The sequence below is a fragment of the Microcaecilia unicolor genome, chromosome 5 (genome assembly GCF_901765095.1).
Source record: "Microcaecilia unicolor chromosome 5, aMicUni1.1, whole genome shotgun sequence".
NCBI lineage: Eukaryota > Metazoa > Chordata > Amphibia > Gymnophiona > Siphonopidae > Microcaecilia > Microcaecilia unicolor.
In genome coordinates, this window is record NC_044035.1 from 19,707,793 (window position 1) to 19,731,702 (window position 23,910).

At 43.9% G+C, this 23,910-nt stretch overlaps 1 protein-coding gene across 15 annotated transcripts in view; it reads right to left on the minus strand.

Moving 5' to 3' along the window:
• The window catches only part of TCF7L2 (transcription factor 7 like 2), a 429,368-nt gene that overhangs the window by 66,639 nt on the left and 338,819 nt on the right, over positions 1–23,910 (minus strand). For 13 of the 15 annotated variants that reach the window (XM_030202717.1, XM_030202716.1, XM_030202720.1 and 10 more), the window contains exons 7-8: positions 11,300–11,402; positions 10,274–10,360 (exon numbers count right to left, since the gene is read on the minus strand). In XM_030202717.1, the coding sequence (XP_030058577.1) occupies positions 10,274–10,360; positions 11,300–11,402 (190 nt within the window). The remainder of the gene's footprint in view (positions 1–10,273; positions 10,361–11,299; positions 11,403–23,910) is intronic. The other 2 variants (XM_030202715.1, XM_030202728.1) reach the window with 1 other exon arrangement.

The window sequence follows — 23,910 nt, forward strand, 5'->3', positions numbered from 1 at the left end:
ACACTGTGGATTATTCTCTCCTCTCCTCCCCGAGCATTCCTCTGTACATCGTGGTGGTCTAGTGGGGCAGGAAAGATTCCCAATCTTTCTTGTCCACTGCTGCCAATCCTCTCTCTGCAGCTGTTTATATATATATATTTTTTTGCCTCTTCTCCCCCCTCCCCCCAAATGCTTCTATCCACTCACGATCAGGCTGATATAGAAGTTTTCAGTATGATGGGAGCTCTTCTTGAGGTCAGAAGTAACATAACATAGTAACATAGTAGATGACGGCAGAAAAAGACCTGCATGGTCCATCCAGTCTGCCCAAGACAACCTCATATGTGTATCTTACCTTGAATTTATACCTGTCCTTTTCAGGGCACAGACCGTATAAGTCTGCCCTCCTCTATCCTCGCCTCCCAACCACCAACCTCTCTTCCCCCCACCTGCTCCGCCACCCAATTTCGGCTAAGCTTCTGAGGATCCATTCCTTCTGCACAGGATTCCTTTATGCATATCCCACGCATGTTTGAACTCCGTTACCGTTTTCATCTCCACCACCTCCCGCGGGAGGGCATTCCAAGTAAAGTATGCATGTCCCTCAAAACAGCCAAACATCTTAATTTCTCCAGACCATTTGGGTCCTTCACTATTGCAAACCAATAAAGTGACCACCTTTGTTTCCTCCTCTCAATAACCCTGAATGCGGGGTTCATAAGATCAAATGCAATCTATATGAACCCTGTGCCATTTGGCAGCTAAAGTCTAAAGGTCTATGGGTAAGTGCACTTTATCTGAGTAACACTGTGATGCAACAAGAGGGACCAGGGTACACAAGAAACCACATTCAAATGCACAAACCCAAACCTGGACGAGGCCACAGGCACTCAAAAAGCGGAACTGTGTGCCCATGTCTGTGAGAAACTCCCTCTAGTTAAGTACAAATATCAATAGCTCATTCTTAACTTTCTTCTTGACTCTGGAACTCCTCCTTCTGTCTTCCTTCATAATTGTTACCCCTGGCTCGTCTGGCTAATGAATTTCCTTTCGGCTTCAGATACCTACTAAACAGTGGACTGTAGCAGGGTGAATCCTTAGCTCAGTGCTTCTCAATCTTCCCATTGCATGAACCCATCTGCATGGCCACAGAAAGTGTGTGATCCACTGGAGGTGCAGGTCAGTGACACCTATATGGAGGGAACCGATATACTCATATCACCCCTCTCCTCAAGTCACTTCACTGGCTTCCGATCAGATACCGCATTCAATTCAAGCCTCTCCTTCTTACCTACAAATGCACTCGGTCTGCTGCCCCTCACTACCCTCATCTCCCCTTACGTTCCCGCCCGTAACCTCCGTTCACAGGATAAATCCCTCCTCTCGGTACCCTTCTCCACCACCACCAACTCCAGGCTCCGCTCATTCTGCCTCGCCTCACCCTATGCTTGGAACAACCTTCCTGAGCCCTTACGCCAAGCCCCCTCCCTGCCCGTCTTCAAGTCTTTGCTTAAGCCCACCTCTTCAATGCTGCGTTCGGCACCTAACCCTTACCGTTCAGTGAATCCAGAATGCCCCAATTTGACTGCCCCTATCGGACCGACCATTCACTTGTCTATTAGATTGTAAGCTCTTTGAGCAGGGACTGTCTCTCTTTGTTAATTTGTACAGCGCTGCATAACCCTAGTAGTGCTCTAGAAATGTTAAGTAGTAGTAGTAGTAGTCCCAACCCCATTTGGCGTTGTATCCTACAATTTGGGAAATGCTTGAAAATTAAATTTTGGATTTGTGTTTCAAATAGCAAAAAGGGAAGGTTAAGTGCAAGTTGTTGATGATATGCATCACTGCACAACATGGTTGCTGCTCCCAAAGGACCAAGACCATTGAAGGCTGAGATATCAGAGAGTAAAGAGCTTACCCATTGCAAAAGACCAGCTAGTAACTTATCCGGAGCTTCAGAGCTTCACATAAGTGATGTGTTGCGTAAAGCTGAATAAATACGAAGGCTGAAGGCCTCAGAAATCCTGACAATGGAAACAAAGGAGGTATTCTACAACCTCCATTCAGGTGCCCGGAGGATGAGCAGTAGGAGCCTCTTCCATAAGGGCACCTAGCTTCCATTACAAAATACTAGCACAAACCAACATTGGCATACCTAACATTTACGCACCCGGATTAAGTTCAGGTGCTTAACTGCAGCAGGACCATGTGGAACTTTAACCGTATTCTGCAAGTTACATGCTACTGGGAGCCCCATGCTCTACCCATCTTATTGTGTTTATGCACTATGTAAGCTAGGCTCACCATTACAGAATAATGCTTCGACGCCCTGTGTAAACTTACACATCTAAGTGCTAGTATTCTAGACATTTCCTTTAAAAGTACTCCCAACCCACAGGGAAGATCTCACAAAATTCGCCCTGCTTAGCTGTCAGTCTGGGTCCAAACCTAGCTGAAGTAATGCTGACAACGTAGAGGATGCAAACCCTGCCGCTTGCCATTATGTGAATACTATTCATATTATTACATGTTGCATGCTGCAGTAGCGATGCAGGGTTCAATGCTCTATGGGAATGCAAACAGAGTAAGTACCGTATTTTTTGGACTATAAGACTCACCGGACCATAAGACGCACCTAGGTGCTCCGGTGCGTCTTGTCCGAATCCCTCCCTCCAAGTTCGGGATCGCCCTCAGGGTTACCTCCTCCCCCCGGCCCTGTCACCACCTCTCCCCTTACTCACGCGATCTTCCCTGGTGGTCTAGTGACGTCGGGGCAGGAAAGAGCCCCCTCTTTCCTGCCCAGCGCGCTGCTCTCCATCCTCCTGTATGCATTGCTGCCTGATGGTCTCGGCGAGATTCAAAATGGCCGCCAAGAATTGAAGTCTCGGCGGCCATTTTGAATCTCGCCGAGACCGTCAGGCTGCATACAGGAGGATGGAGAGCAGCGCGCTGGGCAGGAAAGAGGGGGCTCTTTCCTGCCCCGACGTCACTAGACCACCAGGGAAGATCGCGTGAGTAAGGGGAGAAGTGGTGACAGGGCCAGGGGGAGGGCGGGCGGCCGGCCTGCCAGCCAGCCAAATCTCTACCTTCGGACTATAAGACGCACCCCCCATTTTCCTCCCAAATTTGGGGGGGAAAAAGTGGGTCTTATAGTCCGAAAAATACGGTATCTCTCTAGGTAGGGCAAGATTTAAATGCTGTTGCCCCTAAGCCCTGGGTGGGGAAAGCATCGCCACAGACAATCACTCACATAGTACAGGCGGAAAACCTCTCCTATTCTGCCCCAAGTGCCTCTGTCAAAATCCTTCACTTCCCCTTAGATCACGTCCCTGGGGTTCCTGATATGGACACATGCTGTGGGCTCAGTGGACCATATGTTCTTATAACCTGTTCTCTATGTGATGCTTCAGTCTCAGGATGGTCATCAGGTAGTGCATGAAGCAACCTATTAATGAGTAAACCCCTGCGTGGGGCTGGGCTGCTGCAAGCTCCGACTGCATGCCATCTCGGACCCTACACTGACTGCTGTTGCTCCTGCTGCAGATGTTTTGCTTTTGGCTGTTTTTGCTCCGTGCTGGTGGCAGGTACAGATGGCAGCATGGTTCCATCAAAATTTGGCATCACAGGCAATTGTATGTGCCAAAATCTGGACCTGCTATCTAGTATGTGATAATATCTCTGCTATAAATGAGGCGTGAATGTGCTGTCAAGAGTGTGTTTGATGTCAGCCCTACCATGCAGTATGAGGCAATGCGCAACGAGATCTCTGCTCAGTGTGCTTACAGAGGATGTCGCATGAAATCCAAGAGTTAGAAACGCTGTGAAATAAGTATCTGAGATTACAAGGGAGGGTCCTTAACAGTTTGTGTTTCATAAAAATGAACAGAAATATTTAACCTGAAGCAGAAGGGTTGGAGGAGGGGGGGAGGGTTCCAACTAAAATCTATCTTATACATTTCTTGCATAAAATCAGATGAGAAATCTGTGATTAAATGGCCAAATAAAAGATATCCTGTATAAGCGAGTCTACAGCTACAAAGCCTGAGCTTAAGGCAAAATAAAATAATTTAGAACAGGAGTTGTGAATTTCTTTTATACACATGGTTTTGGCTCTGTCTCATGCTGCTGGGAAGACCCAGTGGCATGGGGAGGGGTGGGGGGGGGGGGGCAAGATAGGGAAATTTCAAAAGGCAGAATATAGGGTGGAGGAGGGAGCAATCTGACTGGCAGATCATACCCAGATCACTGTCATGCTTTAGAAGCGTATAAGGAAAGGTTAGCTCTTATCTGATCATTTTCATTCCATCAGTCCTTCCTAATATTCCAGAACCTGTGGGATACTTGTGCCCATCAACCAGCAGGTGGAGATACAGAACTGAAAACTGAGCTGAGACATCTCTCTTGGCATCCAGTCCAGCTCCTCAGTATTTATGTGGACAAGCAGTAAGGGGAAACTCAGAACAAACAACAACCTTAAACAACTCACTATCCTAACACCAAACAGACAAGCAAACATATGTGGACCTCTCTCATCTCTGGACAACTTGTAGAGAACCAAAGATATACAGGAAGCACCATGCAAGGTGCCAGTCATTATTTGACCCGTTATTTCACACCAATTAAACATCTCAAACCTCAGGCTGGCCTCTGAAATAGAGAGGAAAGGACTAATGAGAAAAAAACTATCAGGTAAGACCTAATTTCTCCTTCAATTATGTAGCTTTCCACTATTCCAGAACCTGTGAAATATTCAAAAGCAATCCCTAGAGTAGATGGGATCCTGGTGCCACCGCCCTGAGGGCCAAAGCCCAAAACCGGTTTCCAAGCGCGCCACAATATCCACCCTGTAGTGGGTGGCAAAGGTATGTACTGTCAACCACATCGCTGCCTTGCAAATATACGTCACAGACAGTAAGGTAGTCTCTACCCAGGATGTCACTGTTCTCCTCATAGAATGTGCCCACAAAGCCTGAAGAGCCTGCTTCCCTGCAAGCAAATAAGCTGACCAGAGAGTCTCCATCTAGCGATTGTGGCTTACCAAAAAGAACAAACAGTCTGCCCGATTTGCAAAACTCATTCGTGACTTCCAGATATCTAATCAGGACTCTACGTACGTTGAGAAGATTCAAGAAATAAGCCTCTTCATCCTCTCTGTGAATAGACGGAGGTTCCACGGATTGACTGAGATGAAATGCTGATACCATTTTTGGAAGAAAGGAAGGAACCGTGCACGGGGAGACCTCAGACTCCGAAAGGCAACGAAAGAGATCCCAACAAGAGAGAACCTAAAGCTCCGAAACCCTACTTGCCAAGGCAACAGCCACCAAGAACACTGCCTTTAGCGTAAGATCTTTCAAGGCGGCCTTCCGGAGTGGCTCACAAGGAGGCTTCTGAAGAGCCTGAAGGACTAAATTAAGGTTCCACTCTGGGCACGGCGTACAAAAGGGAGGCCACAAGTGGCCCGCTCCCCTCAAGAATCGAATGATATCCAGGTGAGACATCTTCTGTAGTCAGCCCCTGAAACAGGTCAAAGCTGCAACCTTAACTTTTTAGAGAACACAACACTGCCTGGAGAAACCCTAGGATGTACGTGATCTGAGCAGAGAAAGGAGAAAGTCTATGATCGGAAGACTAGAACTTGAACGTCCTCCACACTCTTGCATATGTCATGGATGTAGAGATTTCCCAGCCTGAACCAAGGTAGCAATGACCAAATCAGAATAACCTATTTGTCTCAAGAGAACCCGTTCAACGGCCAAGCCATAAGACCAAAGAGGCACAGATCCTCTGTGAGCACTGGACCTTACTTCAGTAGGCTGTATATCTGCCGAAGATAAAGAGGATGTCCCACGCTCTCCAGAAAACCTCTTTCCTTCTCCTTTCTTCCCCCCATCCCCAAGGTGTCCAGCCAATCCACCTGCTGGAGACAGAAAATACGAAGGAGCTGGATTGGATGCCAAGAGAGATATGTCCAGCTCAGTTTTCTATCTCCACCTGCTGGTTGATGGACACAACTATCCCACAGGTTCTGGAATAGTGTGAAGCTACGTAACGGAAACCCCAGTTTCTCCTTTATTCTACAGTAAGTGATTTCTCCAGCCCCAATTTTTTTTAGGAGGCAGCAGTGGGTGGGTAACAGAGAGGAACAGGAAGAGGCTTCCGCATGCTGCTTTGAGGGATTTGGCAAACTTGAGGTCTTTTTATTTTGGGACTGGCGACAGTGATATAGTAGATGACAGCAGACAAATACCTAAACAATCCATCCAATCTGCCCAACAGTCACACTCATAAATTCATGATTAAACCAACAATGAATGTGGTATAAGTATTTCCCAAGTCAGTTCTGAGGAAGAAATCAACTGGGTAGATAGGATGGTTCATATCTTTTGACTCAACATTGCAAATATATTGATTTTCACTCCTCGTACCAAAAACAAAATAAATATTATGGGGGGTAGATATTCAACGAGATTTAACGCCCAGAAACAGCTCCAGGCTGGTTAAATCACCTGTTTGACACTAACTGGTCATTTTCAGCAGCACTTAACTAGTTTAGCACCAAACTCAAAACTGGCAATTTTGGAGGCGGAATTAGCACTTGGCCAGTTAAGTGCTGATATTCAGAACTTTTAACTGGCCAGGTTAACCACATAAAAGTCAGTCCTATCTTTATAACCCATAGCAGCTTAAGTGCTGAATATCTTGCTTAACCGGCCATATGTTAGTCAGCTCCACAAACCTGGAAATTCAATGTTGATACCAATGAAGCCTGGCACTGAATTTCCACGATTATGCTGGCGACAGACAGCAAAACGCTGATCATTTCTGGCTGAATATTGCACCCTACATCTCTTTCTATATCTATATGTGTGTATGTACGTTTGCATCTTCATATATATTTAGCCTTCAGTGAAAGGCAGTATAGAAATGTGAGAAATATTTACATAAATGTGTTAATACATACACATACCAAATATACACAAAGGGCCATTGGAATAGAACATTCAGGTAGGATTTGAAAGGTTTTCACAAAAATGCACAGTGGAAGCAGTCATCTTGTCAATGTACGCATGCACAAAGAGTCAATCAACTTCGCAGCTTCCGATTGTACCCTTAAAAATGACTTACAAATATTCAAAACAGCTCATTAAACGAATACCCTTCTTCCATCCAAGCCAGGACATAATGATGGATCTTAAGGATGACTTGTTTGTTCCTGCCCATTTCATGGGCTGGCCTGGCTACTTTACTTCATTGCTGACAAGTTTCTCTGAACTGCGTGTCATTTGACTGCCTTGGTTTTATACATAATCAGTGGCAAGCATTTTATTCCCCTGTTCAAAGTTAGGTGTGTCATTTTTTAAAACCTGCAACATTTCATCTATTCTTTCCTCTTTCATTTAAGCCACCGTGCAGACACGCTATGGTTTATACATGACACTGCTCGCTTTGAAGGCAGCGTGTTTCAGAACCAGGCCTCCTCAGGAGGCGTGCCTTCTACCAATTTAGCAGGCTCATGGCCCCAAGCTCCAACATTTCAATCTAAAGGGGGTCAGAGGGTGGCACAAGTGAGTGTCAGCAAGTGTTCCTTAATTGCCAATCTAGGCTTCTCCATGGTGTTTAAAGTATAATGACCCATCACTTAATTCTGAGCAGTCTTGGCCCTGCTGATGAATAGAATGAATATCAAAGGGTCTTCGGGAACAGGGCAAGGAGCATACATTTCCTATGGCCGTCACACATATAACAAGACCCTGTACTTTTGTCATCCCATTTCCACAATAATGTGTTAAATTTGCTGTGTATGCTCTTTAGTTAAGATACGTTTCATAAGGGCTACCTAGGGGATATTGTCATAAAGATTAGCTTTATAGAACAATTCATCAACCTGACCTTGCTTTGTTTCCCCTCCCCCCCTTCAAACCTTTTTTCTTTTTTTTAACAGATATTGTGCACATAAACTCACACTATCATGCATTCAAAAAAACCAAAAACAGATTTGCAACCTTATTATAGTGGATGCTTTCCTATGCTTTCAGTCATTTTGAATTTCCCAAAATTGGCAACTAGCCCTTCAAATACACAAGTGCATAGAAGCCAAGTTATTAACTCATCTATACACTGAGGGGTAGATGCACTAAAAACAGCGTTAAAGCCTTTCCCTTACTGAATTGGTAAGAAACGGGCATGCATCAAGGAAATCGTATGCAAATGAGCTGGTTGCTGCTAGCTCATTTGCATGGGATTTCCTTTCAAGCCAGTCGGCCAACTGAGCATGCGCAGAGCAGCCAAGCGTTATGCTGGCTGCTCTGCACATGCCAAAGACATCCAAAAAGGACGTCCCTGACAAGCACTTGTCAGAGCTGCGGGCCGGAGCGCAAGCTACAGCCACCGGTACAGCCTCACACTCTTGGCTCCTTCCCTCCTCAAACTTGATCACCCCCACACCAGTGGCACACTCGTAGCTTGCTGCTCTTCATTCCCATGGCTCTCATGGGGGTGGGAGGTGCCCAAATGAACACCGCCGGCATCGGGACGTGCGAGGACGTCCGAATCAAAAAAACTATTTGGACATCCCTTTCAATTATGCCCCGCCTCCAGGTCTCTCTCAGCCAATCACAGCGTGTTTAGCTGACACTGGTGACAGCTAAATGCGTTGTGATTGGCTGAGAGAGACCTGGAGGAGGGGCATAATCAAAAGGGATGTCCAAATAGGTTTTTTGATTTAGACGTCCTTGCACGTCCCGATTCTCTCCGGCGGTGGTCATTATGGGCTGTTTCCCAGACCAGCTATGTCCTGTCGCAGATCAGAAATTGCCTCTACAATCGTCTGGATTTCACCTCTTTCCTCAGTAATTTGTTGGCTCAATGATTATCTGTCTCTTCCTTACCCCTTTTGACTCAGATTATCTCAAAGCTACGTGTGATGGGGGAGGTAATTTCCTGTGGGGGAGGGGGGCTGCATGTTGTCTCTTTTCCCCAGTCATAAATATGTCTTTAAGGGATAGATGCACTAAAAAAAGGACACCCATCACAAAAAAATCGGGGGGGGGGGGGGGGGGGGGGGGGGGGAGAGATGTCCACATGCTCGTCAGGGACATCCTTTTTTGTTTTAGTGAAGGACGTCCATGTTAGGCACCTTAGAAGGACGGCCCTGACGAGCACTTGTACGTTTTTCCCCCCCCTTCCGATTCCCTCACAGCAGCCCCAACGAGAGGTGCAGACCTCCCGTTAGGTTTTCCACGGTGATGGGATTGGAAAACGGTAGTGCATCTCATTGTAATACGAATTATACACATTATAATTGCTCTTTTGCATTCCGTTTTCGTTAGCTGCTACTGTGACGGGGAAATGGCTCGGAGAACCCTTTTGTGCATGTCCCGGTTTACTACTTGCGCGTTAAACTGGCTAAAACCAGTTTAAAAACCACGTTGCTGCCTCGTTAAATTTAGTGCATCTAGCCCTGAATTTTCTCTGCATGTATCAGGTAAATAAAGCTTGCTCTCCCTATCTACTAATTATTTCATTCCTCTAGCGCTACAAATTTCTCCATATGTCTATGTTCAAACCTTCTTGGCTTTGCTGTAGTAATGGGCATCTCTTTCCTTATAGCGCACACGAATTTAATTACATGGTGTCATAAAGAAGGGATTAGACATTTCGGCTCATCAATAAAGTCGAAACCACCAAATACTTAATTACAGTATATATACACACACATTAAAACTATCTAATGGAGAGAGAATACAACAGTCATTATGAGCAATTAGTAATTACTTAATCAGACTGCTGCCAACCAGTTTGTAAATAAAATTAACAGCCAGTTGTAGATTAGCTAGAGTTAATTAGGAACTGGGGGGGGGGGGGGGGGAAGAGAGAACAAAATAATCCTCTAAACCTCCAGCCTCTTATAGCAAATCAATATCCTATGTTTATAATGACACCTTCTTTCCAATTTGGAGCATAATGAAGAGACAAGTCGTCATTATTGGGGTATAACGAGCATCAGGAAAAAAATTCTCAGTTGAGCTACGCTTTTGCTAATATTCAACAAGAGTTTAACCTGAAAATAAAGGTTTGGGAATGCTTCTTGGAAATTTGCCATCCTTCCAATTTAACATAGTCCCCATATTAAACATTTAATTTTGGCCCACGGTACTACTATCTTCCACCCCACCCCCCCATCCCCATCAATTTCTGTGCATTCCTAACACTCAGTGCCCTCACTCAAGTTACTCAGAATGAAACTCTTTCAAGTAATGTCACATGGATAAAAGTGGTAACATGAACTCACCTTGACATGGAAGCATTGACAGTAAGAGCTGTAGGGTAAGGATGTCTGAATCCTCCTGTCGTGATTGGGTAAACTGGTTGACCTTGCCTGCAAAGAAGAGAAAGACAGGCCAAGAAAAGGCTTAAAAATATCAATTCTCTTGCACAGTCTAAGCTCTATTTTCATTTAATCAAGGCCAAAAAAAAAAATATATCTTGTGAATTGTACAACAAAGATCAAAGTCAAGAAAAGCAGGACAATCTGAATGCTATAAATCTGATATGAATGGCTAATTAAATTTTATAACCTCTGCTTATGTCAATAGAGACCCTCTCCCCGAGCTGAAACTAGGTGTTTTGTTGTGATAATTAAAGGCGAAGTCTCACCTACTTTAATGGAGCCATCACACTAATTGAGGGCTACACATCCAAAGGAAAATAATAATGAATGTAAATTTATACCAAAATAAAGTACAGTGAATCAAAGGGACTTCAGTTGTGCTTTGGGCCTCTTCTGGTATTTAGATCTCAGTGAGAAAACATTAAATTAACAGAGCTTAATTTGTAGCCTTTTGTCAGATTAACAAGCAGTGACACGAGTTACCAGGGGAGAATCCGCCAAGAAGTACTGTGGGAAACCAACAAGCAATCAAAACTTATTATAATAATTAAGAAATACAGCAGAATGTGAAAGGAAACTCCAGTCAGGGTGTGGGAGTACTGGCCAGTACAAACAACCTGCCCCCCTCAACAAAAACATGGGACGCTGTTCTCCAATGTGAACCCCTAGGCCACATAAGCGAAGAACAAACGAGGTTAAAAATGGTGGAGAGGATTCACATTTGGATTATTACTCGCCTGTATTGCAGTTTGAGGATAATGTCAGGAGAATAATAATCTCAGTTGCTTGGTGACTGCTCTACCAATAAGCTAAGACGTAAAACCTGCTACACACTGTAAAACAGAATGCTTTATCCAAACTCAATGGACATAGTTCACAAGAAATTGTATTAATAAAAACATAGAAAGATAAATGGAACTTGCTTACTGTGGTACTAACCATCCTAGCGGATGGGGTATTTGTCCTACAGTGCCTGGCGATAGCGGATAATAGGGAGATATATCCGGAGGATGTGGAGGCCTTGGGATTCCTAAGGAAACCATACAAAAATGAAATACTTTTAAAATTAGGCACACACCTGCACAAAAGTAAGGCATCTTTTCAAGCTTCACCCTTTCTTGAACAGAATGAAATACTACTGGACATGCTTGTTTCAATATTTTGGGGGGGTGGGGAAGGGGGAAACAAAACATAGGTACGCATGGTTCATTCATGACAACTGGGTCAAATTAAAAGGCTGAGAGGTAATTTGATGTAAGCAGAGAACAGAATAAACTCCCTGGTGAATGGAGACAGGCCAATCAAAGGACACCAAGAATTTCACTCTTCTTTGCATGATTCTCAGATTCGTAGTATTTTGTGCCCATGGCAGAACCTATAGTACACTGGGTCTCGTTTTATGGACTATCATTATGTATGTGGAAGAGGAAAATAATGTTTGCTGTAAAGGTCTGTCCAATACATTTACGGGGAAGGAGGGAATCTGAGAAGGACTAAGGCAATTGTCTCTGCCCCAGCACATTACTTAGCTTCAATGACCATTCCTTATGTTCCTGGGAGGGCTTTGAGATCGGTCAGTGCCCACTGCGTGGCCATTCCTCCAGTTACAAAAGTGTGTTGGGAAGCAACAAGGGGCTTATGCAGAGTTTGTAGAACCATCTTTCAATTGCACTATGGGTAGAACCGCTGTTAACAAAATTTAAAAGGACCATTAAAAATATTTTTTTGCTCAAGCTTTCGAGGTCTGGGCTTTTAAAATGCTAGAATGGCACCTATCTGTGTTTCGTCTGTTATCTAATGTCTCTAATGTCATTGTAACTGCTTCATTAGTTCATTGTAAGCCGCTTAGGGGCTGCTTTATGTGGTAATAGGCGGGGTATAAATGATCTAAATAAATAAATCTACATTTTGCTTGTTTCTTGAATGTTGTGTGAATGTTTGGTCTGAATGTTTCCTTTGTTTTTAACGGAGTTCTGTTTCTTGTGTGTTTTCTGCAATTTTATAATTTGTAAACCATCGAGACCTGTAAAGATGGATGATATAGTAAATTCTCTAACAAACAAACAAATATGGAGATTTTTTAAAAATATTTTTGTTACATTTGTACCCCACACTTTCCCACTCATGGCAGGCTCAATGCGGCTTACATGGGGCAATGGAGGGTTAAGTGACTTGCCCAGAGTCACAAGGAGCTGCCTGTGCCTGAAGTGGGAATCGAACTCAGTTCCTCAGTTCCCCAGGACCAAAGATCACCAATGTGGCTGCGCAGGCTTCTGCTTCTGTGAGTCTGACGTCAGACTCACAGAAACAGAAGCCTGCGCAGCCTTCTACATGGAATGTTGCTAGTGGAATAGCAACATTCCAGGTAGAATCTCCAATAGTAGGAACATTCCATGTAGAATCTCCAATAGTATCTATTTTATTTTTGTTACATTTGTACCCCGCGCTTTCTCACTCATGGCAGGCTCAATGCGGCTTACATGGGGCAATGGAGGGTTAAGTGACTTGCCCAGAGTCACAAGGAGCTGCCTGTGCCTGAAGTGGGAATCGAACTCAGTTCCCCAGGACCAAAGTCCACCACCCTAACCACTAGGCCACTCCTCCACTCATTTTAAAACACAGGGCAATCAGGATGGCCAATTCAGGCTTTTGCACTCCCTAGTTTCACTCTACATGGGAATAATTAACCCTACCCTCTTCACTAGAGGGGCCTTAGGTACAGGTCTGTCCATTCCCCCAAGTTATTTCTGTTCACAGATGCTCATTAAGAATTCCAGGGAGTAAGATCCATTAGAGTGAATACTTTACATCAAAGTTTCCAGGAAAAAAAAACCCCACCGGCTTTTTAAAAAGGCATCCCTACATCATAGCCATCTCTCAATATTGGTTGCACTGAAATGCTATGCATGGGTGCACAGTGCTGTAATAGCCTTGTTTCTTAGCATTGATTCCTCTGTTAACTTCTCTAGGATTCAGGGCCTGCAAATCTTACTGCTCTGATCAGGCCCCGATGCTCAAAACTTAACGCCAGCATTAGAGCCAATTAGCGCTGGACTAGCACTAGAATTAATCTGCACAGAATGCTCAGAAGTCTTTAGCACAGGAAACAACGTGCATGTCAAAAATGTCCACAAATCATATTTAAATGCAGTCAAATGGATGTTAATGAGGTCATTTGCTAGTCCCTCCCAATGCTCAGTGAACTGCACACAACCCCTGCTCTGAATGCTGGAAACCTGCTGCAGGCTCACAGCTGGTGTTTGGGGGGGGGGGGGGGGGGGGGGGAGGGATGAGGAGAAGGTTTCTTATGATTTTGTTTAAAATCTGATAGTTCTGATTTATTTTGGAAGTGGAAAGAAGCCTGAGTAAGCATATAAAAACAAGTCAGAGCAAACCCAAAAGTAAAAGCATGCACAGGTGTCTGGTTTTTTGCGCTTAAATATAAGCCTTTCAAGTGAATTTTTTCTTTTTTGAAAAGCTTATAGTTAAAGGCGCATAAGAATGGTGCCAATCTGCGCTTCACTTCTGTGTTTGCCTGGTGCATATGCACAAGAGCTGTGCTTTCCATTAAATTCTTGTGCGCATGCGCCAGACATGTTCCTCCCCCTTCCTTTCAGTCTCGTAGTACGCATGTAATTTGAATTACATTAGCTTTGAGCATCGGAGGGCTATGTTTCTACACTGTTCCTGTGGTACTGGGCAGGCACCGTTTGCTTCAGTGCTGGAGTTTTGAGCATCAAGGCCTGAGGTAAGTTGTTTTGAAACAAAAAGGTCCATCATAGTACGTGCTCTCTCACTGCTGCTTCCTCCAGCTCCTACAGCAAGTCCTGCATCCGTCAAAGCAATTTCATCAGCAGTTCTAATGGTTTCAAGTGTCTTTTTGTGCCATATATTACTATTTATATAAATGCTAAGCACACTAACAGTCTTTGGAAAAGAAGACAGGAGAAGGAAGACATGACAGACATATAAATACCTTTACAGTAAAACTGCACAGGAGGCAAGCCTCTTTAAACTGAAACAAAGCCCCTGGAACGAGGCAACCCAGGATGAAGGCGAATGGGCATAAACTAGAGAGTTGCACGGGGACAGAAATCTAACTCGTCCTCGCAGTAATCTAACCCATTCCCGTGAGAATCTAACCCATCCCCACCAAAAGTTATCTCCTCCATTCCCACCCCGGCCTACCCAGCCCCACCCCTATCACACCACTGCATTGCACCTCTCGCTACACAGTCACCTTAGCCCCCACCCCCCCCCAAAAAAAAAAAAAAAAAGGAAAGCCAGATTCTATAAATACTAGTTAATGTAATGCATTTTCTTCCATACTCTACTAAATAAAAATAGTTAAAAATGCATTTTCAAAAAAAATAAATCTGTGAGCAACATGTCCTCTTTTCCTTTCTCTCCCATCCATGAGTAGCATATGTCCCCTTCTCCATCCCCTTCTATTCCATGTGTTCTATTTCCCCTTTCCCCTTCCTCCCTCTCCATGTATGTCCCCCTTACCAAAACTTATTCCAGCTCCCTCCCCTCCCTTTTTTACAGCCCCCTCGGTTCCTCTCACCCATGCATGACTCCATCAGCAAATGGTAAAGACGGACACAGCAGGATCCCCGGGATATACATAGTAACATAGTAGATGACGGCAGAAAAAGACCTGCACGGTCCATCTAGTCTGCCCAACAAGATAAACTCATATGTGCTACTTCTTGTGTATACCTTACCTTGATTTGTATCTGCCATTTTCAGGACACAGACCGTAGAAGTCTTGCCCAGAACTAGCCCCACCACCTTTTTCTTGAACAAACATTGAGATATGGATATTTAACATATATTCTCCATTAAAAAAAGTGTTGATTTTTTTTAACACTGTGGATTATTCTCTCCTCTCCTCCCCGAGCATACCTCTATACATCCTGGTGGTCTAGTGGGGCAGGAAAGATTCCCACTCTTTCCTGTCCACTGCTGCCGACCCTCTCTCTGCAGCTGTTCCTTTAAAATGGCAGCGGAGACTTCAATTGGTGGCCTCACAAGACTTCCAAGGATGTACAGAGGTATGCTTGGGGAGGGCATCCAGGGCTATAAGGGAGGGGAGACATCACTTAACTTGCCTATGCTTCTGCGGGATCCCTGCAGTGTTCGGGTCCATCCCCACAGACCTAAATCTGTCCCCACGGGGTCCCCGGGATTCCTGCTAGCCCCGCTCCGTGCAGCTCTAGTGTAAACTCAAAACTAATCCACCGCCCTTTCCATAAAGAGATTTCCTTGTTTTATGGGAAGGGTGATGGATGCGTAGAACAGCCTTTCAATGGACTGTATCTGAATACAAGAAAGCTTGCGGCAAGCACAGAAAATTTCTGAGAGAAAAGAAGGGACTGTAGAGCTTAGCTGGTATGGATGGGCAGACTAGATAGGTCACTAGGTCTTTATCTGCCATCATTTTCTATGTTTCAGTAGGCAAGGGACATACTCAAAGCATTCACAGGAAGGTCAGTCCTCTCAGCTGTAAAACAGGAGCAGATGGCAAGTATTACACACAACCAGTACTCAGCATAAACACCTATACTCCTAGCAAACCAGTGTATTTATCAGTTGACGCCCACGTCTACTCTGTCATGACTGGTGAAGTTACACATAGAACTCCTCATTGCTTCTGTCTATCCCTTTTCCATGGAGGCAAAGGCCCTCTCTGCATGTGAAGTACAGACTGCTGTAGGTAAGGGTACTTTGAGGAAATGCAGAATAGCTCTGTGAACTTATATCTCAATGTAAGATTGCATTCCTTTAATAAACACACAAAAATGAAGGCAGATGAAGGTCATACAAGATAATTCTCCCAAGCCTTTAATACACGTAATGATTGACTATCCACTCAGCATCTAGATCAGCTCACCATACACCTTGTAACTAACACCAGTTCATAGTAGCATGTGGAGGAATTTTTTCAAAACACTTGGACTTGCAAAGTTATATAGTAACCTATGGAACTTTGCAAGTCCGAGTGCTTTGAAAATGAGCCCCATAGTAACATATAAGTACATAAGTAATGCCACACTGGGAAAAGACCAAGGGTCCATCGAGCCCAGCATCCTGTCCACGACAGCGGCCAATCCAGGACAAGGGCACCTGGCAAGCTTCCCAAACGTACATTCTATATATGTTATTCCTGGAATTGTGGATTTTTCCCAAGTCCATTTCGTAGTGGTTTATGGACTTGTCCTTTAGGAAACCGTCTAACCCCTTTTTAAACTCTGCCAAGCTAACCGCCTTCACCACGTTCTCCGGCAACGAATTCTAGAGTTTAATTATGCATTGGGTGAAGAAAGATTTTCTCCGATTTGTTTTAAATTTACTACACCGTAGTTTCATCGCATGCCCCCTAGTCCAAGTATTTTTGGAAAGCGTGAACAGACGCTTCACATGCACCTGTTCCACTCCACTCATTATTTTATATACCTCTATCATGTCTACCCTCAGCCGTCTCTTCTCCAAGCTGAAAAGCCCTAGCCTCCTTAGTCTTTCTTCATAGGGAAGTCGTCCCATCCCTGCTATCATTTTAGTCGCCCTTCGCTGTACCTTTTCCAATTCTACTATATCTTTATAGTAAATGATGGCACAAAGTTAGCAGTCTGCCCAACTCATAGCATAAGGAACGATGGGATACTACATACACATACTCAATCTTGATTTGTCCTTGCTATTTTCAGAGCACAGACCATAGAAGTCTGCCCAGCACTGGCTTTGTTCACCAACAACTGAAGCTCCCGTCCAAGCGCACTCCAGCCCATCCAAATCTGTCCAGACACGATCAGGGCACAGACCATTTAAGTCTGCCCAGCACTGGCTTTGCTTCCCAATTGCTGGAGTGCAATCCAATCTAATCACTGCTAAGTTTGTTTGGTTCCATTCTTTCCATACAGCATTCCTTTGTGTTTATCCCACACATTCTTAAATTCCATTACCGTTTTCATCTCCACCACCTCTCGTGGGCGGGCATTCCAGTATCCACAACCCTCTCCATGAAAAAGTACACTTCCTGATGTTATTCCTGAGTCCCCCCCCCCCCCCCCCCCCAAGCCTAAATTAATGTCATCTAGTTCTATCACCTTCCCGTCTCTGGAAAATGTTTTTTGTATATTAATACCTTTCAACAGTGTATATAATACACCTTCAATTTAGCCATCCATCTGTTTTTCCTAAAACTTTCTTCTACACATCTTTTAGCCTCTCTATATGGCTCTGTACTTGCCTACTTGGCTGCACAGTAAGATATTTCATTGTATCTTACTGATATTAAGAGCATAATATCTAATATTTGATTGCTCTAATGCAAGTCTATTCAGCTGTCATTTATATTGTGCCGGCATTGTGTTTATCATCTGCTATACGAATGATCTAATATAGGGGATGGGCAACTCCAGTCTTCAAGTGCCACAGGCAGGTCAGGTTTTCAGGATATCCACAACGAATATGCATGAGGTAAATTTGCATATACTACTTCCACTGTATGCAAATCTATTTCATGCATATTCATTGTGGATATCCTGAAAAACTGACCTACCTGTGGCACTTCAGGATCGGAGTTTTGGGTTTTTTTGTTACATTTGTACCCCGCGCTTTCCCACTCATGGCAGGCTCAATGCGACTTACATGGGGCAATGGAGGGTTAAGTGACTTGCCCAGAGTCACAAGGAGCTGCCTGTGCCTGAAGTGGGAATCGAACTCTGTTCCTCAGTTCCCCAGGACCAAAGTCCACCACCCTAACCACTAGGCCACTTCTCCACTGTTGCTACTATTTGAGATTCCACATGTAAAAGTCAGCCCTTGCAGATCACAAATGTGGCCGTGCAGGCTTCTGCTTCTGTGAGTCTGACGTCCTTCACGTACGTGCAGGACGTCAGACTCACAGAAACAGAAGCCTGCGCAGCCTTCTACCTGGAATGTTGTTAGCGGAATAGCAACATTCCATGTAGAATCTCCAATAGTATCTATTTTATTTTTGTTACATTTCTACCCTGCGCTTTCCCACTCATGGCAGGCTCAATGCGGCTTACATGGGGCAATGGAGGGTTAAGTGACTTGCCCAGAGTCACAAGGAGCTGCCTGTGCCTGAAGTGGGAATCCAACTCAGTTCCTCAGTTCCCCAGGACCAAAGTCCACCACCCTAACCATTAGCCACTCCTCCTGATCAAATATGTTGCCTATTAAGGCTTTTCATTTGAACTGAGCTGACATCATAAGTATCATTGTACCCTGAAATATATTTCTGTATATGACTGCTCTACTGTAATGTACATTTTTCTGAAACCTTATCATGTTATTCCTATTATAAGGATTCAATTCACTTGTCTTCAAGTTTCTCTCACTGATTGTATTTATGCTTACGTGCAATTATTTTACTATTGCTGTGTTTCAAAAATTGTAAGTTTTATATTAAGCTAGGCATGCTGTACACCACCCACCTTGGATTAATCTTCAAAAGAGCAGTTAATATATTTTAAGTGTAGTCTTTTCGGGCAATACACAAAGGCGCTCAAGAGCCAAAGTAAAATTTCACTACCTTTGCTTTCACAGTAAACTAAAGGCTGTACATTTTTTTCAGGTATTTGAATGAGGTGGGGATTGATTAGAAGTCTTTTAAGTTACCCTATATTCACATATATAATCCGCACACGGGTACGTCCCGCGGAAAGAAGGAACCAAGTAAAAAAAGGTTTTGTATAGCCTGTACTCCTTTAATTTCCTGTACATGCTCAGTTCTTTCAGCCGACATGACCGTACGCAGGAGTGTGGATGTAGGTGCTTGAGGCATGCCAACAAAGCTGGGCTGCAGGATAAGCAAGGTCAGCCAACATGAAGGAAAGGTTTACCGTAAATTTACCGGTCGCCCATTTACAATTCCAAAAAGAAAGTTTACATCGTCAGTTAAACATGCGAAAGAACATTGAAATCGTGAGGCCGGGCATGTGTTTTCCATCGATGAGAAATCTATCCATGAGTAGCGCAAAGCTAAGGAAAAACTGAAAGGAATCCACCCTAGAAAGAGCACATGGCATGGAAAATCTGACAAATGGCCCAGTTTGGAGGCAAATCTGAAACAGTGGGTACTTACGCAACAAGATTGCTATAGGGTTGTTTCCACCATCAGTATAAGACAGAAGGCTAAAGCATTAGACATTGACATGAAGATCCCCAGTTTTTATGGAGGAGTCAACTGGGTGTATAAGTTTATCTGTCGGAATGACTTATGAATCTGAGCTAAAACAACAGTAGGTCAAAAGCTACCAGATTACTGGGAAGAAAAAAAAATGGGTAAAGTTGTTAATTTTGTACAAGAAGAATGCAAGAAAAATAACCTACAACCAGGAGGCACGATCAACATAGATGAGGTACCAATGAGTTTTGATATTCTGAGTATAAGTACAGTTACTGAGCATGGCACAAAAGTTGGTGGCAGTTAACTACTGATCACAAAAGGACAAGTTACACTATTGTGCTATCATGTACTGCAGACGGAAGGAAGTTGAAATCGCTTGTTACTTTCAAACAAATAACTATGCAATGCAAACAATTCCCAAAGTCTGTTGTTAAGTGCAACAAACGGGGATGGATGAATGAGAATATTAGGTATAAAGGACTGGATAAATGCATGTTCTCATGCTCACTCGGGTGGGTTTTCCAACAAGAAATTATTGTTCCATGACAACCCACAAGTTGGACTCAGCGAAGAAAATGTTGAATGCTGCTGGAGCCCATATAGCAGTAATCCCTGGTGGACTAACATACAAGCTACAGCCTCCTGACATAGCTGTTAATAATGCATTAAATGTCTCGTAAGGAAGGAATGGGATAAATGGATGCATGAGGGCACACACATTTACATCTTCAGGGAAACAGAAACAGGTTACCTATGCAGAAGTCTGCAGCTGGATTGACACAGCATGGCAGGCAGTGAAACCACATTTGATTATCATTGGATTTCAAAAAGCAGGTTTACTTGGAGAACAGACTCTGTATGATTCTATTGACGAGGAGGAATACGAATTCAATTACGACAAAGCGGAGGCATTCTTTGCAGAACATTTCAACAACACTGATGATGATAATACAGACTTTGAAGGCTTTCCTACTAGTGATGAAAAAGATAATCTTTGAGACACTATGAAATACTGATGCTATAAACTTCTATTTTTTTTAATAAGAACTATTTTATGCTGACCATTTTAAAGTTTGTTTTTGTATTACTGTATTTTTTTTTTATTGTAACCTTTCATGGGTATTGTTGTAAAAGGCACGAAATCAAGTATAATAAATGAAGCTGTTCTAGGATGTTTGGCTTTGAGAGTGGTCTCTTATTTGACAAGAAGTACTTCAGGGTTTGCTTTATGAGAGCACTGTTATTAGTGCAGAGCTTTTCCGTTCAGGGTTAACTCAGTCAATCCAGTTGAGTGAAAGAGCCCTGGCTCAACGTCCAGCAGTGCAGCCTTGGTTCACCACCTAGGGAAGGAACCCTGCTCAGCATCCGGAGATGGGGCCCTGCTCGGCATCTGGAGATGTAGCAATGGTGTAGACAAGTTACCCATCTAATGATGGAGCAAAGACCAACAGCCAAAGGTGCTCAACGTAGAATGACGGAGTAATGCCCTACATCCCGCTATCGAGAGAAAAGACAGCCACCGATGGAGCGACATTCTACCTCCAGGAAAGGAGCAATGCTCTACCTGTCGCTTTACAGGAAGAATCACAGCAGGCATCTGAACAAAACTCCACTTCACCCTCGGAGCTGTGGCCCAGAAATGGAGCACTCCACTTCTTCCAGAGAAAGGAGCCTGCTTCTATAGACAAGCTGCCACAGGATAGCTAGCCTCAATCAGGAATGGGCCACACTAAAATTACCAAGAGAAAAATGCAGATGTAAGAAGAAGGCACACAGTCCCACCAAACACTATGCCGCACCTGAAAAAGAGTGCTCTATCGAGATGAAAGGGAACTGCAAACAGTTTGCCAAAGGAGAACCCCAGCACCCTCTCAAAGGAGATATGCCGGAAAGGAAGTAGAGATGAATAGGTGCTCTCCCTAAAGATAAGGCCGTGTTCCAACAAACCAGCCAAAACTGACACCCACACAGAGAAGAGAGCTCCCCACAAGGAGCAGAGAAGTGGGATACCCACCAAAAACAGAGGATAGCCAACTTCACAGGGGTAGAGTAGCACCTATCCACAGAGACTAAGTGGTCCACGCCAAAGACTAGTGGCCCATGTAAACCCCAGCGGAAGCAGGAACGAGGTCCACTGGGTTCAGACAGTGAAAAATACTGACCGAAGAAAAAAAGGCCAAAAAAATAGAGAAAGGATGCGCCACCCTAGAGACCAAGGTCCACGCTGCGATAAGGTAAAAGACAACGATCTGGTCTGTGAAAACTAAAGAAGGAACCAGCAGGCAGAATCTCTTTCGCAAACAGCCCACCAAAAAACTACAGGAGGAGATACCGCCGCCATGAAGAACTAGAAAATGCTGAAAATCAGAGGTCAGAAAAGGGAAAGGAAAATTAAGAAAAAAATCACAGAGGTCAGAAAAGGGAGAGGAAAATTAAGAAAAAGAAACCAGTTGAGTTTTGTTTTGACCCAGAGTCTAAAGAATTTGTGACCCAAGAAAAAAAAAATACACATCCTCTGAGGAAGATAAACCCAAAAGGACAGCTTACCTTACAGGCAGAAGAAACCAAGCCAATTGAAATTGAAGGAAAAGAGCCCCACAGGCAGTTAAACGTGTTCCATGTCACCATCAACCATTGCTGCGCCACAAGGCCAAAAGGAAGGAGAAGGAAGGAAACCAGGCGTACTGGATATACCCTAGCTGGCAGATGAGAGACCCAGGGCCACTGAGTGTCATCACAAATTAACCAAATCCGGGCTACCAGAACACCCCTGACTCCACTGTTCTCCAGAACAAACTAGGACAGGAGCTAACAGCCAGTCACTAAGAGGAGCTGCACGATCCATCTACCATCCGCTAGGAGACAGAGAAAATACTGAAATTCTAGGCTGCACGATACCCCTTAAGGGGGTGAATTTCTTGGAACTACTTTCTCTGTCTCCTTCTGCTGAAGGATGGACATAACCCATTGGTCTGTACTGGTCTGGCATAGATGACAAGAAAAGATTATTTCAGAGCCATCTCCATGGCACAATGTTCTCCTTCTGATGATGTAATAGATCCTGATTCCTATGAATTAAGCATTTTCCCCACGGAATGGGGAAAAAAATACATAAGCCCCTATATCTGAGCACTATATAACTGCAGGTAGAGCTTCAACAAACTAATTAAAAAGAAGCATCCCTCTAAGAAAGCAACGCAAAGTGAAATGTTGACATATTCAGAGTAGACATTTAACAAGATGAGTAAGGAGAAATGAGATCTTACCTGCTAATTTGCTTTCCTCTAGTCTCTCCAGTCTGGCCCAGAAAGTGACTGATGGGTTGTGAACTCCTTCCAGCAGGTGGAGACTGAGAATTCTGACTCTCGTGAGAGCCAATAAGAGCCCTGGTTATCTACAGTGAGATTCAGTATTCTCTTTACAAAGCAGGAGAGAAAAGAAAGGAACTTCTGTGCAACCGGAACTCAAACATTCACTGTGAGCAAACAGGATCAGGCTTGTGGCTGTTGAGCTTATTCTCAATTGCATATTTGTTTCCTTCTTTTTTTTTTTTTTTTAAATCATCACACAACACAAACAGCCAAAGTAACTGTAAAGCGGAACCTAAAGAACTGGTTAAGCAACCTAAAGAATCTGTCAACTAACTTAGTCGTAAAGAAGTGGATCTAAGGTACTTGAGACAAAATAGCAGCACAGGGAGGGATCTGGGTCAGTCCGGAGGGACTAAAGGAAAGCAAATTAGCAGGTAAGATCTAATTTATGTGAGGGGCCCTAACAATCCCATCGTAAGCACATTTGCCCCAAAAACCACATCTTGACAACACTGAACAAGATGTAATGTTTTGAAAAAGAATCCAAGGAAGACCATGTCGCTGCCTTACATATTTCCAAAGGAGGCACCATAAGACGTTCAGCCCATGACGCCACTTGCCCCCTAGTAGAATGAGCTTTAAGTCCTTCTGGAATTGGTTTCCAAGAAAGAAGCTAAGTGGAAGCAATCATCTCTTTAAGCCATCTAGAAATGATGGGCTTAGAAGCCGCCAGCCCTTTGCAGGAACCCTTGACCAGTAGAAAAAGACAATCATGATCGTCTAAACTCCTCTGTAGATTGCAAATATTGTTTCAGAACTCTCTTGACATCCAGCTTAAACAGATGCTGTTGATTTTCTGATCTGGAGGATGAACCCAATACCATTTGGTTCAAATGAAATCTGGACAGGATCTTAGGAAGGAAAGAAGGAACAGGACACAAAACTACACGTTCCTTAGAAAAACTACAAAAAAGGAAAACGCTTGAAATTACAAAATGCGTCTAGCAAAGGCAATAGCTACCAAAAAGATCATCTTGAGCTCCAAATCCTTTGGAGAGCAAGCTGAC